At 25.5% G+C, this 20,649-nt stretch overlaps 1 protein-coding gene across 3 annotated transcripts; it reads right to left on the bottom strand.

The window, feature by feature from the left end:
* Positions 1-3,705: 3,705 nt before the first annotated feature.
* On the bottom strand, positions 3,706-19,049 carry LOC132935928 (MARVEL domain-containing protein 1-like). Of its 3 annotated transcripts, none has more exons than XM_061002576.1 (5): positions 18,723-19,049; positions 11,425-11,574; positions 7,200-7,373; positions 6,978-7,076; positions 3,706-5,754 (listed from the first exon to the last, which is right to left on the bottom strand). In XM_061002576.1, exons 2-5 carry the CDS (start codon positions 11,554-11,556, stop codon positions 5,620-5,622), a joined length of 540 nt encoding a protein of 179 aa, XP_060858559.1. In that variant the 5' UTR covers positions 11,557-11,574; positions 18,723-19,049; the 3' UTR covers positions 3,706-5,619. The 3 variants fall into 3 exon arrangements, with proteins under 3 accessions (XP_060858559.1, XP_060858561.1, XP_060858560.1); XM_061002578.1 differs by lacking the exon at positions 18,723-19,049 and adding an exon at positions 18,217-18,465; XM_061002577.1 differs by lacking the exon at positions 18,723-19,049 and adding an exon at positions 13,056-13,211.
* Between the last annotated feature and the right edge of the window lie 1,600 nt (positions 19,050-20,649).

Consider the following 20,649-nt stretch of genomic DNA (forward strand, 5'->3'; position numbering starts at 1 on the left):
GTATTACAAACTGTCGAGGTTTCATACAAGATTTTTTCAAGAATAAAAGTTGAGCTCATTTATTCAAAAAGTATTTTTTATGAGCGTCTGAAGTTTAAATTTTGACAAAATTGGATACCTAGCCACTCATAAAATAAAAATACCTAATCAAACGATTCAAAAAATATAAATCGTAGAGATTTGGAATATTCTACTGTTCCTTAATTTATTATTGTCCATACTCAATTAATATATTTAAAAAAATATTTAGACTCAATTTCAGACTATTTAGCATTTAGAATGTTCGAATTGTCTTAGGTTTTTTCTTTAAATGTCTATTAAAAATATTTCACTCAATCAAAAAGTTTGAAAATTTAATACAAGGTTCCTCATAAGTTTTCAACCTATAACAAAAATGGTGGACAGATGGACCAGTTTCCCGTAATAGTGTAATCCTGTAATGTATGTGTTAAATTTGAACTCAACGAAATAAAATAATTGTACACGAAAAACGATTTTTAGCGAAGACTATATTACTATTTACTAAGAAGGTATATTTTATGATATTATTATTATTGCTATTAAAGAATTAGAGTAAATTTATTTTACTATTAGTTAAAGGTCAAAAGAGATTGCCATTGTATATTAAATATATTTTGTAAGTTCTTCATTGCTTGATTGAATAATATTAGAAGATATTTAAATTGTCATGATGCAATTATTACAGTTTCGTGATAAATTCATTTCGATTTTATTTTCCAAATGAATTCTGATAAACACAAATACTTAATGGTCACAATACATATTATAATACATTTGATTAATTTATAATTAATGGCTGCTAATGCATAGTCGATTGTGCAAATTCATTGTCCTCTTTGAAACATTAATCTGCAATGTAGTAAAAATGAAAACAATATTTACATATAAACCATAAATGTTATAATGTTCTAATATACGAGTACATACCTAGTCATTGTAACTTTTATATAATATGTATAATGTAGATACGATTATCACCGATTATTATACCTATACATTCCATTGTCGTTATACTTTAATAGTCTCATTATGTTACGTACCTTATTGTACCTATACGAGATGTTGTAAGAATCATTAGACCAAAATATTGCATTTTGTTTTTGCATCAAAACACAATTAGTTCTAAGTGCAGTTGTTAAAATAATGGTATCGATGTCTCAAATAGTAACGGTCTTGTTATTCTCGAAATATAAAACTGTCGCGATATCAATACACGTAGGTACCTATAGGCTATAATACACGTAGTACGTACCTATTATAAGCTATTCTATCTTACTGTCTTTGTTGTTTTCATTTTATTGTATGATGGATTAATGATAAGTGACTAATGACCATAAGGTTTTTATTTTGATAAAATATGTTAATTACCTACGCGATTCTGCATACGATTATTTCACCGAATGAATATTTAAATATTTAATATAATACATGACCCATAGGCACCTTATAGCCACATAGGTAAACTACCTAATCTAATATTGAAAAGCCTATGCTAATCATGTCGTTACTATTTGTTATTTTGATAGTCATTTTACTAAAGGTCGTCGTTTGCAAAGCTAAATTTGTATATGCATACCTCTGAATCTCTGAAATTAATATCGAACCAACGCATAATGTATTACCTATTAATTACATCGATTTTTATGATTAATCATAACTATGGGACTTTATTACTTTTATACGTATAGCTCCTCGTAAATTGTTCTAACAGTAATCTTAAAATATCAAAAATAAATATGCGCTACTTTTATACACACATAAGTACATAACAATTCCGAAATTTGATGAAATTGTATATATTTTGAACGATGAAAATCAATTAAAATTATTTTTTTTGTAATTAAATATATTATTAGCAAGGACTTAAAACTTTTTGCTACGAAGTATAATTTATATTATAATTTAGTGTATACACATTTCAATTTTAAAAATATTTGGTTCCATTTTAAGCTATTTATACTATAAACCTTATTCACTGCACCATTTTACGGATAAGTATTGACTTATATTACCTAGTTTATTATAGCTAGTACCTAATATTATACAAAAATATAAAATAATATTATAATAATTATTTTAAAAATTTGCAATTTACTAATGGCAATATAAATATTAAAAAAAATATAAACAGGATTTCAAGAACAGTTTTTAACAATATCAATTTTGTGTTATTTTTTCAAAAATGAATAACCATAGAGACATCCAATTTATACTAGGTATGTATATTTTTACAGTTTTTTTTAAAGACCGTTGAAGTTCTAAATTTAAATAAAAATTTATTATTCAAACTAAAAATAATAGTTTTTCCTCTATTGAATATCCTCTGAAATTATTATTTTGTTATCCAAAAAATGATAGTCTTAGGGGTTTGTAAAACCTTTTGTTATCGGGTATATTATTATTTTCTATAGTTACTATAGTATATAGGTACTACTATAGGTCCATATGAAGTTTTCAAAATGTTTAGAATAATTAAATCTATTATTTATACCATGATCCTATCTATTTACACCGTTCTACGGTACAGGATATTGACTTATTAGTTAAAAATAGTAAGTAATATTTCACAAAAATACGAAATGATACTTTAATAATGTTTTTACATAATTTATACATGCGACTATTATTATGACTTGTTTTTGGTCAAAATTACATCACCATGCCATAGAACGATAAATAAATTACTGTAATAGCAATATCAATTGGTATGTATTATATATGATATTCTTATTCCTTACTATCCTCATATGTTGAGAAAGTTCCTTTTTAAAAGGATCTTCAAAGGTATTATTTTGAAGCCTTCAATATTTTTGGTGGTTGGTTGGTTCCCTGCCCTAAAATACCTAAGTGGCTAGCTAGATATATCAAAGAAATATACTACACGTGTCGTATATAAATATGTATCTTAATTATGTAACCTATACACAGCATAGAACTCTGTAAGCTGTTAATTATAGTTCATAGATATAGTAGTAAATTAGCAGGTTCCTAATGTCATTAGTCTATCAATTGCAGACAGTCGTCGTCGGTCGGTTACAATCAGGGCTTGCATTTGAAAAAAAAATTCAGTTTTATGTTATTTACAATATAGGTCTAACGTACAGCATTGATAAAACACTTTCACCTAAAATCTTTTTTTTCATGACTTTTTAGTAATCTTAGAGTGAAATCCAGACGTAATAGAATGTGAAATATGGTAAAATCACCTATTACAAAAATTATAGAGGATAATATTTTTGAGGGTTTGAAATATCAGTTTTATATTTTGTTAACCTATTTGACTATATTTCATTAAACTTTTAAGATAAAAAAATTTTTTTTGTAAATTTAAATGATGTGAAATTTTTTTGGGAAAATAGACAAACAGATATGTCATACCATCAAAAATAATATTCTTTATCGTTTTTGTAATGTGTGCTTTTACTCTAAGATAACTCAAAAACATAAAAAAAAAATTAGTGCGTAAATATGTTTTCTCTTAGTTGCACATGAGCCAGATAGAGAAAACAAAAAGTGCACTGACATCCTCTTAATATTTAATGTATTGTTTTTTATTTTTTTATTTATTAGTTAGTTAGAGTTTTGTTCTTGAGTTGAGCAATTGGCAACCTTTGCGGCTTAACGGCCCACTATTTATGATAAGATAACAGTTGACAACAGTAAAGTAACAACAGTGATAAAACATTTCTATATGAAGTATTAAGAATATAGATATAATATATACATATATATTATAAATCATTAAATATAATGTTTTAAATTGCATACAAAGTTACAAAGTTAAATAAGGCAATAACAGAAAAATAAAATGTTTTAACTCATATTATGTATAAAATTGTAATACAATTTAAATAAAATACATTGTACCTATATTAAATGTATAATATTATTGGACGGATAACGTTTTACTGATTTTGATTAATTAGTGCACTTAAAGATTATAAAACTGACAAAATCATATACCAATACATAATATATAAGTACATTTATGATAGGTAATACATTTAAGTATAACTAGGTAAACAGTTTAAAAATAATTAATTATAAAAATATAGATATCTAGTTTAATGACATTTTAAACGTAATATTTATCAGCAATTTTCTATAAATAAATATTGAAATTTGTAAGATACCATTCTATTACAACAGTAAAAAAAAGACCATATTTGAACATTTAGAATTTATATCACATATTACAAAACTTGGATCACTAGGATTAATGACTCTGTAGAATGTAGATCATAATACTACAAGTTTGAAGTTATGTAAGCTCATAGTTATTTTATAACAAACATAACTATAAACAATACATGCACTGCTTATACTGTTTTAAAAAATATATTAACATTATGCATCTAGATTTTAATATGACTAGGAGAGAATTAATTTTTAAGACATTCTTTGGTAATAGTTGGTTATATGCAAAAAAAACACAGATAAATAAAAAGAAAATTATGTGAAATAATTGTTATAAAAAAAAAAAAAAATTGACCAATGTAAAAAAATAAAACATTTTTGTTTTTGATAAAAATAATATAATAATTTACAATACATAACTATTAATCACAAAATAATATATTTATTTTAAAACTTAATATAGATTTTTGAATAAGTAACAAAGATTTTCATATTTTGTAAAGGATTTCATTTTGGAAATAGTTTAAATCATTAATACATTAATATTTAATAACAAATAAAATAAAATATATAAACAATTTTTAACAATATAATAATAATAAAACGTCTTATTGAGAAATAACAAAAGATTTAAGAAATAACAAAAGATCAATAACAAAGCTGATAATTTGGTATAATGTAATCAAATGAATAGATGTATATTTTATTTTACTATTATAAATTAATTAGATATTATATTATACGAATATTGGGGTATCAATAGCTATTATTTAAACTGAAAATTATTACGTTGATAAAAAGTTCAAGTATTTTTTTTATTAAAATTACTTCTAATTTGTGCATCCAATTTAATTTGATCTAAATAAATATATTTAAATAAAACATTAATATTGCATGTGTTCACTATATTGATTAACTTAAGTAACCAGCATAAAATGTATTTATATTAAGTAAAACTTTGATGGATTTAATTATAAAGTTATAATGTAATTCTACATTATTCAAAGATTTTAAATAAAACAATTTAAGTAGTTGTTTACTGTAAGAGCCTGCAATAAGACATTTTTATGAGTTATTATAAAAAGTGAAATTATTAAAATATAATTATTTTATACTTTTCTTAAGGTTAATTTAATAATCAATTATATTATTTAATAAAACAATGATATATAGTTTTTTTTTATCCTTATACCAAATAGTCAGCTCTTGGAAAATTATATAATATTTTATAGCGGCCGTGGCATAGGAATAACAATTTTAAAAAATAGCTATAAAATGTCATCAAAAAAATATGTTAGTATAAATATTAAAATATATTATATTAATGTAGGTATAACAAAAATGATTGTGATGTTTGATTAAAAAATATTATTATATATTAATATTAGTTAAATAAATATGGTAGATAGTGATGAATTAGTAAACAGAAAACGGATTAATACTATTTAATTAATGTGGATATCAGTATGATGCTGTTGATGTGGTTGTTTGTTTATGAACTGCTATATTTCCTTGTGCAATTTCTCCACGCTGTATTGCTTGATATTTCAATAAAGCATCATATCCATATGCAAACATTGCAGCAAATCCAAATAACTATATTAGTTTAAAAATATATATTAGTACTATTTTAGGATTTTAATTTACAAATAAAATCCTTCATAAATAATTTATGTTTGTATATAACATTTTAAAGAAGAATAAATAATGAAGAAAACTATATTGATAGATTGATAACAACTTGACATTTTCAAAATGAATTGGAATGCAATAAAATATATAAAAAAATATTATTTGAATTGATGGAATATACATAATACAATACTAATCTCAGACAAATGTTATCAAAATCAATATAAATTTTCATAGATAATTCAAAAGTAATTATTGAATTGGAAATTCACATCATCCTACATATTATTTTATAGAGATATGAGACAATTTAGTAATGCAACTAGAAAATTAAAAATTGTGCAATTTAATAAAACAAGGCTTTTAGTTTTATAGCATGCTAAGATTAACAATTTAAAACTGTGATAATTTTGATAAAAAATATATTTTTAATAATTAAAAACCTTAAGTCTTATAGTAATAATGAAATTATTTACCAATTTAATTCTTGTACCTATTATAATTTTATCGATTAACATAACATTTTTAAATAAATACTTATACAGTTTATTTTTTAGTTGCATATATTTTACATTTATCTGCTGGGGAGGGTGTGTCTGTCAGGAGGGAAAAAACTTCCAAGGGTTTTAACAATAGACATTTTACTAATTAGTTTACCTGTCTAAAAATGCATCAAAATATAAGAATTTATATAAAAAAACATAAAAATATAGCTTTATAATCAAATTAATCAAATATTTATGAAATTATTAATAGCCAAAACGTTCAAATATAAATAAAACTATACATCGGATTTTTAACAATACATTTTAATTATTGAAGGTGTAATATATTTATTTTGTGATAGTTTTTTTTTTTTTTTTAAATATATTAGTTTTAGCAAATACATAAGTAAATGCAAAACATTTAGTAAATTGTTATTTAGTAAGTATAGAAGTAATTAATAAATGTAATAGTTTAAGAATTAATTTTATTCTATGTTAACATTGAGAAATTAATATTAATTTTCTTATACAAGAGATGCATGAAATATTTTTGAACCAATTTGGAAATATAAATGTCCATAATTAATCAATGGGGATTTTGAACATAGTAAATTAATAAGTCATAACAGAAAATTAAAAACCTAGTTCAAGTAAAAAATTTGAACATTATTATATTATTATAGTTAACTTATATTTACATACCAAACTTATCATGTAGCTAAAATGCAAACCAGTATAAGCCGCTGCAGAGGATGCTGATAAAAGGTAAAGTATTGGCCAACAAACATCAAAAATCATCTCCTAAATTTAAATTATTCACATATTAAAAAACTTAGATAACATAGTAAAATGTTTGAAAATAATTGTTAGAATCTTATTAAGATATATTCATGTATTAATCATTTTCAGTTTAACAATACTTACAATTTTAAGCCATGGTATTTTATAAAAACACTCAACTACATGAAATATATAGAATACCAACATGAATAAAGAAAACCAAAATCCAAACATTGATATTGATGTGACAGCGCTGTTTTGATACCACATACTGTATGTAGAGAACGACACTGCGATGAGACTTAATAAAACAAACACCTAAAGATAAATGTATATAATATAATTGTATTAATTAATAATTTAAGGACAACAGAAGGAAGGTGTTCTCCAATATTGTTTATAATTTTAACTATCTAATAATATGAGATGTTTGAATTAAAATTAAGATTATTAATAGCAAAAAATTTAAAATGTAGAAATTTTATAATTACACACACTGTAAAGACTAGGTATTTTAATTAATTACAAGCATACTATTTTATATTCTCATTAAATAGTTAATAACTAATAATTCAACATTTTAGAATCTGAAACAAAAAATATAATAGATTCACTGAAACCAAAAAAATAATAAAATTCATATTTTAGATAGCCAGAAATGCTGATTCTTTGCAAGAGCTTGGTAAGACCAGGCTAGGAGCGCAAAAGTTAGAACAAAATATACCGATGTAATTATTATAATAATATACATTTTATTTATAATATCTGCAAAATAGTTATACTATTATACTTATACTACAGTGTGTGTATAGTGTATTTTGTATACATATAAAATGTACAATCGTTTACAAAATAATATGACAATATTATATTATACCAAGTGCCTGACTGATATTATGATATATTAAGAGCTGTTTATAGATAATGTATTATTATTTTTATTTATAGTTTATACCACCACCTTAGAACATAGGTCAAAAGTCAACCGAGTAGTTTTTAAAATTAATTTGCATTATTATTAAATATTAGTTGCATATTCAAGTAAAAGATGAGATTCAACATTTCTAATTTAATATTTCTTGTTTATATATTTACTAGCTGATCCCATGCACTTCAATACCCGTTAAATTTACCAACTCTAAATGACTTAATTTTTGTTTAGTTGGTTATTTAATATTCGGTGTATAGTGTTCAAAATGTATCTTAACTTTTCTGTTGCCCGGAATAAAAATTCTGATTCGCAGCAGTACATTATCATGTTGGCAATCTACCTGCGGTAGATCGCGGACCCCGTGCTGTTTATACGTAAGTGTATGATTTAACTCTAAAGTATCTAAGTTATACCAAGTTTGTTGTTTTTACTTAATTTTAACTATGGTGGATTAATATAATCAATTATTACAAAATCCTATCCTAACCTGACCGTAGTAAAATCCGATGAATAAAAAAAACCCAAAATTAACCCTTTTTAAATTAGCCTATTTTCTTCCCAGAGATCTTATCTACCCACAAACATTCATTTATATATATATATATGTTAACAAAAGATGAGAATACAAATCAACAAACATGCCCGATTAACCAATAGCAACCAATATATTATTATACACTATTCTTATTTTAATCTGCAACAATAAACTAAATTTTTATTTTATTATTTAGTTAATTTTTTTCTGGGCAGATGGCGCCACTGTTGTATTTTTGACATCCAGATTTCCTACTCTTCTGGTTGATTTTCCTAAAATTTTCTTTCATATAAACCTTCTCTATGAAATACTCTTTTGTTTAAAAAAAATCAAGAAGATCTGATAAGTAATTCCAGAGTTTAGCCTGTAGAGAAATTTTCATTTCACATTTATACAGTTAGATAGATGGGTAGGTATAAAAAAGTATAGATACTAGTATTTCAATACTTGGTAATTTTATATATAAGTCTATGAAAGGATGCAGTTTGGGATATTCTACGAAGAGTTGTTTATTATTATAATTATACAAAATTAATACTACTATGTAAATTTATGATAATAAATATAAATGTAGTTAATTATTTTCTTATTAATATTATTATTATTACTTTTTTAAAAATAAAATAATATAATTTATATAAAAATCTTTCATAATATGTGTGTGTGTGGTTGTGGGTCAGTTGGGGTTAAACAAACAATATAAAGGTAATTTGTAGTATTTATTATAAATAAATCATTTTATAGAAAATAATTAATTATTCGGTTTAAATTATTGATTAATAACCATTTTAGAATTTATTATTGTTCAACAATTTTAATTTTTGTTAAAACTTTTTTACATAATTAAACAAAAGTTATTTTAGCTATAGTTCTATAAACTAGCATTTAAAATTTGAATATACTATTTATAGTTTCTTTAAATACTTAAGATAATGTCAGTGCACTAATTGTTTTGTTTTCTTTGACCCATGTGCAACATAGCAAATCTGTGTTCAACAGAACCAACTTTGAGTAATTAGCTTTAGTATTACAGCGGATGGACCTATGATCCAACTTAAGGTAAGAACATTATCTGTGTTCTAATGTTGATTTTTAAAGATATTTTAATTTTTAAGCGAGTTATGAGATGTAAAATATAAAAATGGTCATTACTTGCATCAACATTGAAATATTGTAAATAAGGCAATGTAAGATTTAAGAACACCGATCATGTTCATAACTTTAAGTTCGATATTAGGTCAATTCATTCTAATACAAGTTAACTAGACAAGGTTAGTTCTAGTGATTGTAAATTTGGTATGTTGCGCATTGGTCATTCTCTTAAAATTGACATACCTAATTTTTTAATATTCTTTGAAATGCATTTATTTTATAATAAAATTATTCTAAATTGAACTGTATAAAATTGCAATATTAGATAGTTATCAATTTTTCAATTTTTGGTTAATTGTATAAGTAATAAAATCAATTGGTATTAGGTGTTATATTTAAATTCTTTAAAAATAATTTAAGCAAACGTTGGAATACAATGTTTGATTGTGAATAAATAAGAAACATAATGTATATAATTAAGTATGTGTAAATATAATTGTATGTATTAAATATAAAGAAGGTAAATAGTACTGTAGGTTTACTTTAAAAACAATATTTTTATTACTTATTAATAAAATAAAATATAATTGTGTAAGTACCTTATATTTATTATTAAATTTATAAATCAATTTACCAACTATTTCAACAAATCCTGATTTTCCTGGTTAATGCAATCGCATAATAGGACCCAGTTTCACTTTTAACTGATAATGGAGCATAGATATATGGACTGTGGATTTTTTAGCTTATTTTTATTATTTTTTATCGAAAAATAGATGCACAAAACTCTTTTATCTATAATTATAAGAGAAGTAAAACTAAGGATGGTTAGTTAGTTCAGTGATAAATGGAAAGCACTAAAACACAACTTTGAAGTAACCTGAATTTATCTATCTTATTATTAATTACAGTGAATATTTTATAGACCCACAAACTGGAGCTCATACCCAGTACATTGCATGATTTTGATGTTTTGCAAAACAAAAATGTGATAAACAACTCAATGTTGCATCTTTTAAAAGTTTGTTTGAAAAGCAGTTGCAAGAAAAATGTTGGAGATCTATGTATTTATCCAAATGACAAAACAACAATATTTTGTGCATTATTTATTATTATTATTATTATTAGTTTTAAGTAACTAAATTGTTTAAACCCTTTTACAGCTACAAAATTTATCCACTGCAATCGGAGTATGCTACATAAAATAAAATATTTATTGTTTTTTTTAAAATTTTTAAAATTTTTAAAATTTTTTTTAAGATTTTAATTTTGAGATTTATACAATCTAATTATTTAAGTTCAATTTAATGCGAACCATAGTTTCCAAAACTTGTACGGTTACCGGAAAATGAGAATATTATAAAATACAGCGACGTAATAGTATGTCTGAAGCACTAAAGGGTTAACCTTAAAATAATTCTAAATATAACAGCCTTTTGACTAATTTATTTTTTTATAAATCATTTATGTACAAATGACTAATTTATATTTTTATAAATCATTTGTACATTTAATTTTTGTTTTTTGTATATCTACAAATTGTTGAAGAAACCTGTTATTTTTGTTTATGTTTTTCATTTAATTCTTACTAAATTAATTTCTTTTAAAATTACAAAACCAGTGATAAGATATCCTAATTATTATTATAATTTACTAAGTTACAATAGTTTTATTTATACAAATTATCGGTATAACAGATAGCTTTAAAGTTGTACAATGAGAACCTTCTTAGTTTACAATATTAAACCAAAATATATATGATTTAATGTTGTATGAATTCCAAATATTATCATTTATTTCTAAATACTTACAATTTGGGCAATTTTCAATTTTCCTTCAAGTGTGTATAGATATGCATTGTCATATCTCAGGTTTGAGATAATTTCTGTATTTGTGACTGTAGTAGTTGTAGTATGTTGACTTGGAAATCCAGGATCAGCCATTTTCAATTATTCAAAACACTATAGATAAAAAAATGAGATAAGTAAAATTTAATTCTACATTTTTTTTTTTAATAATACAATATTCTTTACAGTTTAAAGTAAATGATTTACAAAACAGATAGTTAATTTTTTTTTTTTTTTAAACATGTTTAATAAATTTAAAACTGAAGAAGATTCATTAATAATTGATGATATTGCATATCTATATATTATGGTAATTATATATTGTGATAAGCTGGGAATTATGATAATACAATATAATAAAAACGGTACTAAAATGTTTTAGCTTAGTTTAAGTTATACCTTCAAAAATATAATAAGAATTAGAAACCCCGATATTTGTCATATGTATTATTATTTTATACCTACAATATTTTATCAATTAGAAAGTTGAATTGGTGTATTTTTATATGATTTGCTTAAAATAGATGAAGTTACTCATGAAGAGGTGAAATCTAAAACAAAGATATAGGTAATACAACAAGTTAAGTTTTAAAAATAACAATTTATTGGTTGAAAAAACTAGTGTTGGTGTTGCTGTGGATTCTATATATTGATAAATCTTTAATTTTCCTATATATTATATATTTTTTGTCACATTATTATTTTGTATATGTGCAATATTTTATGTAAAAACCATTAATAAGAATTCAATATAAATTTAGTAGTAAAATAATTATTGTTTGTTTAACTTATAATAAATCAATAATTACCTAAATAAGAAAATAGTCTTCTGAAATTTATAATACAACTAGGACATGAACAATTAAATTCTTTAGAGACAGTGTTTTAAGGCAGTTTTCAATATTCCATTTCTGTGTGAACTAGGCTGTTGGAAAAATATAAATCTATAAGAAATTTGGTGAATCAAATGAATCAAATCATTGAAATCAAATCGGCTCTTGGTAAGTTGGCTACTAATTGTGATACAAATTCGGCTACTAGAGCAAAAGCCTATGACTTTCTTTGCAACACCTACAATAATGTTTAAAAATTATGGCCAAGTATTCAAACAATTTTGAGGGAATCTTAAACAAATTACAATCTGTTAAGAGTCCGTTTTGGGTATAAAATTCGACCGCAAAAACGTGCTTTCGTACATCGCATTTTCCTCAACCTTCGTTAGTCGTAGAAACGTGATTTTTCACTAAAATAAGCGTGAAAAGTTTTTATATATAACCATGTTCTAGATTTAAGAAAAATTAGAAATTTACAGTCATCGTGTGATGCTCTGCTGACTATAGCGGCAGCGTTCAAGAACAACGTTCATACCATGACCCCGCGCCTTACTGTAACCATACCTAACAATAAGTCAAAACCAGTTTTCATATTGCGACGCGCCACTCAGTGTTTATAAATAATTATTTAATAGTCAATACGAGAACAATAATGTTGGTGACAGAATATTTGTTTTATTTTTTTCATAAAACCAATATCGAATTTATATTTTGTATATTACCATTCTGCTCACCGTATTTTACACAAATTAAAAATCTTACCTTATAAAATTTTTATAAATCGTATAAAGAGCAACAATTTGAATAATTATTTTTTAAACTTATAGAGAATTTGACGATACAATTAATTGTTTAACGTTGAGCAACAAAATTCGGTATAGCAAAAAAAACATTAGTTACATACGACAAATAAATGAATGACCGTTGAATAAAGTGACCAACGAATCAATGACCATTGACCAATGTACAACATAATTCGATAATTGTATTTAAACAATAAGTCACTTTAATCTCCAGTTATATGAATTGTTTATATAAAGCAGTCAAAGTATTTATTTTTAATTAGTAATTCCTACATCTATTACAGATTATTTATTTATTTATTGATAATAAATATCTAAACGAGTTGAACCCAATTTAAAATATGATAAAACTAATTGCAGTCTAGAGACTAAAATACATTCATATATTAAAAATTATATTAATTATATTTTTAAATTATAAATTACAATCTATATATTATACAATAAGTACATTTGATAAGAGAATAACGTCATGATGATAAATCGTTAAATATTTTAAAAATGACATCTACCAACAGTCGACTGGAAGTAAGCATTTTGTATAATAACTGAAAATAAAATTTGATATGCAATATGCTTATATAATAATATCAAAATCCAATTACCTTCTATATTTAAAAAAAAAAACGGGGAAGTCGGTCTGCTGTAGATTAGGTGTCTAGAGGGGTTGCATTTTAATTCAACGATATAAATAATTGTATACGAAAAATAACTATACCTTTATGCTACAATTTGGTATTAGTACTACCTACTGGTAGGTGAAATAATCTTTATCCGAAATAATTGCATTTACAAATGTTAATATGTGTATAAAATATAATAATTAATTATGTACTTTAAAAGTTTCAAGGACCCACAAATAATATTTGTAATAACAAGTTACAACAAAATAACTAAAATCGTTAATTTGTATTTAAATATCTATAATTTCGTCCAAATTTGAATTTAAAATGTCTATAAAAAAAAAATCGTGCTAATGGATCTTTAATGTTTCTAAACTGCTAATATAACTACTTATGAGAAACCTTGTATTACATTTTCAAGCATTTTGATCAAACGAAAACTTTAATTGACATTTATAAAAAAAATAACTAAAAAAATTGAAATTTCAAATGTCTGTAAAAAGTTTAAAACGAATAAAAATATTTTGAACATTTTATCATTAATAAAAAAAGTTTAAATAAACATTAAATGCAAATCCAACCACCTTCAGTTAATAGTTTTTGAATTAAAACAAAATAAGAAAATCGTTGAATGAGAATTCGTTAATTTACGGGTAAATATTGAATGCCAAAAACTTCAAACGCTCATAAAAAATTAATTTGACTTTCTGCTAAATTTTTTTTTTGTTTAAGGTAAGAATACTTATGAGTTATGAGTATCTTTCATTCGATTTTCAAATCTTGCATATACATAGGGCATTTTTTAAGAATTTTCCGACTCAAAATAATTTGCGAATTTCGGCTAATTTTATCAAAGTTCTAACTTCTGACGCTCAAAAAAAAATATTGTAGATTTACGCTCAACTATAGATTGAGATTTAAAGTTCTTTGATTGAGGGAAAAACATTTTATCTACAGTAATTTAAAAAAAACTAACTAAGCTAACTAGCTCAAAAAAATATGAAAATATTTTCAAACCTATACCATGTATAGAAAATGCGAATACAAACATTTGGTAAAATTTTAAAGTATCTACAGTTATTAGTTTTTGAATAACAACAAAATAAGAAAATTGATAGGTGAGAAATCGTTATTAAGATGACGCACCGTAATGATTTCTGTTCGCGGTCGCGCTTATATCAATGCCGCAAAAATAAAAGGGGAAAAAATAGTTTTTTTATCTTTCAAAAGCATTCCCTGCGCGTGATTGCGTGAGGTACACTTTTAGGTTTTTCATTAATATAAAAACTTACGCATTAAATAATAAAGCCTCGCCACATTAATTATAAATTTGTTAGTACAATTGCTAGTTGTTATTTTTGAACTTTTATTTATAATTTATTGTGGCGTACCTACTTATTCGTTTTTTGAGTTTTCAAAACGGTTTGAACGTATTATATTATACAATTTAAAACCAAATAGTTATTTTTCACATAAATAAGTATCAAGAATAGAATAGTAGCGCACAAAACCACAATTTGTTTATAGCTTAAATATTATAATGTATGTATTGCGTATAATAGATGTTAATATCGTAGTTTTCTACTTATAAATAATAATTATGCTCGCGACGGCGAAAATTCTATTTATCGTTATTATAAGACCTACTGTACGACTGTAGTTTTGTACTGTTTTAGTTAAAAGCGTCAAGTTTACTTTTTATATTAGTTTCAGTAATAACAACTTATGAAGAACCTTCTACTAGCTTTTTTGACTGTGTAAAAAAACTAAAAAACATCGAAAATGGTCTTTTTTTTCGCTAACTAAGGTTACTAAACAATTATTTTAATAATACGTGTAAGCAGATACTTCATATTAAAATTTAAACAATTGTTCGAATTAGGATCATTAAGCGTATAGCAAAGACTGTAGGTACTGATTTTAAAATGATGTGTTTTTTTTTTTTTTTGGATACACTTTTTCTAAAACAAATGCTCGGATGGAGGTTTCTGGTAGCTAAAATTTGATGTAGTTGCTATACCAACTTTTGAGGAGTAAAAATTGAACATTCTCAGAACATTTTAAAATAATCGAGAAAAATTAAAAATTAAGCAAATACAAACATAGGTATGCTATGATATATCATTAAATTAAATAATTCAAATTTACCGTATCCATTACTGTGACCCACTTGCCACCTACGGTACCTACTAGCCTACCATTTTTTAGATTCTGAGCGGAGCGATGAATTTATTAATTTTACAATAGTGTTTTCTTTTTTGTGTCTGTCATCACCTTTTAGGGTAGTTAAAAATACTTAGATTTTCTTCAACAGTATATTTTCTGATAGGAAAGTGAATCATAATTCCTAATTGTTTTCGAAAGCGCGGGGAAAAAGAAAATTAATAAAAACTGGAAATTTTAAGCAAAATCGGTTTTTGACCAAAAAAAAAAAAATGAAATTTTCTTTGGTTGTTTATATTAGCATTTTTATATGTACACGATAATATTATTAAAAAATATAGTTATAATTTGTTTTGAACTGTTTACGGACATTTTCAGTTCCAATTTTTTTAGTTTTCTTTTCTATAAAATAAAATACAATTTTAATACAAGGCTCTTAATATATTGTTACAATAACATTTGAAAAATATTAAATATCTGGTCAAAATTTTTTTTATAAGTATCAAATTGACAAAACTTGTAAAAATTACGAAAATGTGCAAATTATTTTATAAGAAATTCCTAAAAATGTTTCTTTTTAAATCTTAAATTTTAAAATGTAATACTAAATTTCTTATAAAAGGTTGTCTTAATCAAAAAAAAAAAATGTCTGTATGAAAGTCAAATTAATTTTAATGAGCGTTTGAATTTCAAATTTTTACAATATTGGATATTCACTTGATTTGTCATGTAGCGAATTTCTTATATTGTTGTAATTCAAAAACGAATAACAGTAGATACTTGAGATTTATATCATATGTTTATTTTATCAATTCCTATACTTGATATAATTTTCAAAATATTTTGACTTGTCTTGGGCTGTTTACGGACAAATTTCAATTTCAATTTTTTAGTATTATTTCTAATATCAATTTATCAATCTATATATCAATTCAATTTTATTTGTTGGGCCAAAAAGTATATAATCATATAAAGCTGGGTAAAATATAACTTGAGCAAAATTACATTATTTAAAAATTTGCACCGCAAATATTTCTTGTGGCGCAAGTGATCCATAGGCCAACTGATAGCGTGAGTGCACCAAATCAAATTTTACGTGACGCACAACTTGTGTGAACGCGGCTTAACAAATAAAATAAGGAAATTGCTCTTTTATCACATTATTTTTAGTATTTTGTTAGTGGCTAGTGGGTACTGAATTAGAAAAGAGCACCCTCCTAGTTGCACCTATGGCTATAATAAACAAGATAAATAATTTTTTTAAATTATTTAGCCACTTTTCGTATGATGAGGAAGACATTGCTCTGATACTCTATAAAATTTATAGTGGTCATTGACCTTGGGGGTGAGCAAGCCTTTTCCAGGCAACCCATATAATAATTTGAATACTTCTGATACAAACTCTTGTCACAGGATTGATAGATCAAACATATAACAAAAGTATTAAATATCAACCTTGAATGAACAACTCTTTTCCAAGAAAGCAAGGGACATAGAATATAAGATAAGAAAGGAATGTAAGGATGAAAAAGGGTTAACCAAATATAAATGATACTCATTTATATTGTCATGAGAACAATGAAACACACTGTTGGACAACGACATACTTATAGACTTGTAATATTACTATAATAATTAAATATAAAGAAGTTAATAATAAAATAATAATTTAAGTAAAAAATCATCAGTTAATTCACAGGACTTGTTACACATATTCATGATATCCAATCAAAATGTCTTGTTTTCTTTTAACATATACACAGTATACACTTGTGTATTTACTTTGGATTTGTACATGATCTTATGGTAATACATTAAAAAAAAATCAATAATTTTTAACATAAATAGGTTTTAGAAGTTACCAGAATAAAAATAAAGGGTACATTAATCAAAATCAACTCTCGACTTGATATGTAAAACCACCTTGGGTAGTTCTCGAGTTAATTTTAGGTTACTCTGAGGCCTACTCAAGGTAGTTTTTCATCTTAGCAAATCGAGCAATGTTTTCGATTAGATTGTCAGAGTGAGCGCAGTGAGTGACGCATCTGGATCTATATGTAGCGACTATGATTGGTAGTCACGATAACCGAAAAGTACCTAATAGATTAAATTTTATAGCAATTTTCTGTAATTTGTTGTACGATACATAATCAGGAAATAGTTTTCTTTTTAGAGTAGTGGGTACAGTTTTAATATAAAATTAATTTTTAAATAGTTTGTAGTTATGTCATATTTAGCTATTATAAGTATACCATAATATGTACTATAATAATATAATACAAAAATAGTCTCTATTGAAGTTATTCGCGTGCAAACATCAAGACTATTACTTACCGTTTATCAATGAAAAAAAAAAACTTTAATCTATACTGTGTACACAATATGAAAGTACATTATATTATCACACATTTCACTAATTTATTCAGACTTAAAAACATTGTCCTTGCTCAGAGTTTAGACATATCAAACAATAAATACATACATTTCGGCTTGGTATCTATTAAATATACGTCAAGTATAGCATTCATGATATAAATTTATAATTATAGAAAGATCCTATGGCAACAATAATGACAACAAACTGTTTGATTTCGACACTGTTTAAAAAATAAATAACTTGTTATGAGCATCTGCGGTTACAGTATTAACATTGCACCCATTCCAATGATTCATAATAGACGAGGTGTCGCAATGTGACCAAATTTGGTAATTGGCAGGTGGACAAGGCAAAACAGATAAATGTATTATAATACTTAATGCACAGACAGACACACACACACACACACACACACACACACACACACACACGATACACACAGTATAAGATATGTAGTACTTACGCGGTGCGGGACGAAAACGACAATATTTACGATGGACTTGAACGATGTAAGGCAGAGGTAAACAATAATGTTGAAAATCGAAAATCTTACGGGACCTGTTGATGGTTAGGAGATGAACTATTGATGTACTAATTAGTAATTGTTTCGCGCACACGTTGATACGGTGTGAAATTATGATAATAATAAAGGTACTACTATCACCGTGGCGACTACGCCGATAACGCTGGACGAACTGCTGAATATCCGTCGAACTCGGACGTCAACCCACCGTTGGCCAGGCTGGAGGTGTTCAGTGTTCACTGTTCGACTTCCGTCCGTGGGCCAACGCTGAACGCTCCCGCAACGATGGGAGTGTCGAACCCCCCTCCCCGGCCCCACTACACCACGCTAATTAATAAACGGACACAACACCCATCGAGTGGCATAGGCATAAAATACATAATATTAATATGGCTTGCAAGTGACCTGTTTTTTTGTTCAAAAACATGCTTTACAGGAACTAATCTTAACCTACGTCTCGTAGAGTGATCCGATTTCGATTATTTTTTTTTGGATATGAGAACAATTTCTTACAAGGTGCATTGTACATTGATTTTCAAAATTGAATTCCTAAACTATATAATGTGATTTTAAATATGATCAATTTTTACAAGTTTTAATTTCTTTTAACGACTTTTGTATTTAGCAACTTAATCATGAATCGATCAAGTATAATGCACTAATTCGCCCTGTAAACAATTTATTATCCACATAGATATTTCGAGAAAAAAAAATAAGTGAAATCAGACCACTCTACAAGGATTGAGAGATTTTCCTGCAAAATGCATTTTAAACAAAATATTATCACGCTTTTAATTTTTAATCGGCGGTGCCGCTAACAATTGTGCAGCTGTAACGCATGCGCAGATAATCCGGTAGTCAGTACCCACCTTAGATCATATTATACTTATGTATACGGTATGATCTCAGTTCTCAGACACCCACTGGCGACTGGCCACTACCCATATATAACCGCACGTCCTCACTCACACAAATTATCATTTACGACAAACGCAAAGCAGTGGCGTATCTACAGGGGGGATATGGTGATTGGTGGTCATGCCATACACAATACAACATACGTATAATGATATGAAAATAATGTGTATACTGAGTGTCTATTAAAAATTTGATATCCTCCCTCTTTGAAAAATCCTAGATACGCTACTGACGCAAAGCCCTCGGCCTAAGGGCGGCGGCGACGAGGTTGTGTATTGTCTAATTATTGCCCCTTATTAAATAGACATCCGCAATAACGAGCCGGATGACGTATTGTATTCGTCTAAAGCCGGTTAGTTATGATTTAATTTTGTTAGTTTTAATTTTTGATATCACAATGATTGACCTATTATCAAATTTATAAAAAGATAACTGTAACATTATTTGCCTCTATAGGTTTTATTTTTGGTATTTGAATAATTTTGAGTGAATACACATTTAAAGGTTATCAGAAGGCTGTAAAAGATTTTTTGATATTTTAATTGTGACTTTGTGAGGGAACACAAATAATGATGTTTCCTTTAAAATGCACGATGGGTAAATTCACTGTAATTTGTAATTAGTCAGACAACAAAGCAGTGTGGTATTCTCTTCAGTGGCATTGGCAAGGGGTGGGATCGGGTGTTTAACCACATTTCCACATAATAAATGTATTATTTATATACAAAAATGTAAAAAAACTTGGTTTAATTTATACTAAACCACCATATTTCATAAACATGGCTACGCCACCGGTTATCTTAAGGAATAATTAATAATTGTAATTGTGTATTAAGTATAATAGGTATGTGTCTTGTCGAATGTATAGAAAAATTTAAATAAAAATCACAATATACGACATTGAATAATAGTTGATACTCAATGTCTATAACATAATTAAAATATTGAT

The sequence above is a fragment of the Metopolophium dirhodum genome, chromosome 1 (assembly GCF_019925205.1).
Source record: "Metopolophium dirhodum isolate CAU chromosome 1, ASM1992520v1, whole genome shotgun sequence".
NCBI lineage: Eukaryota > Metazoa > Arthropoda > Insecta > Hemiptera > Aphididae > Metopolophium > Metopolophium dirhodum.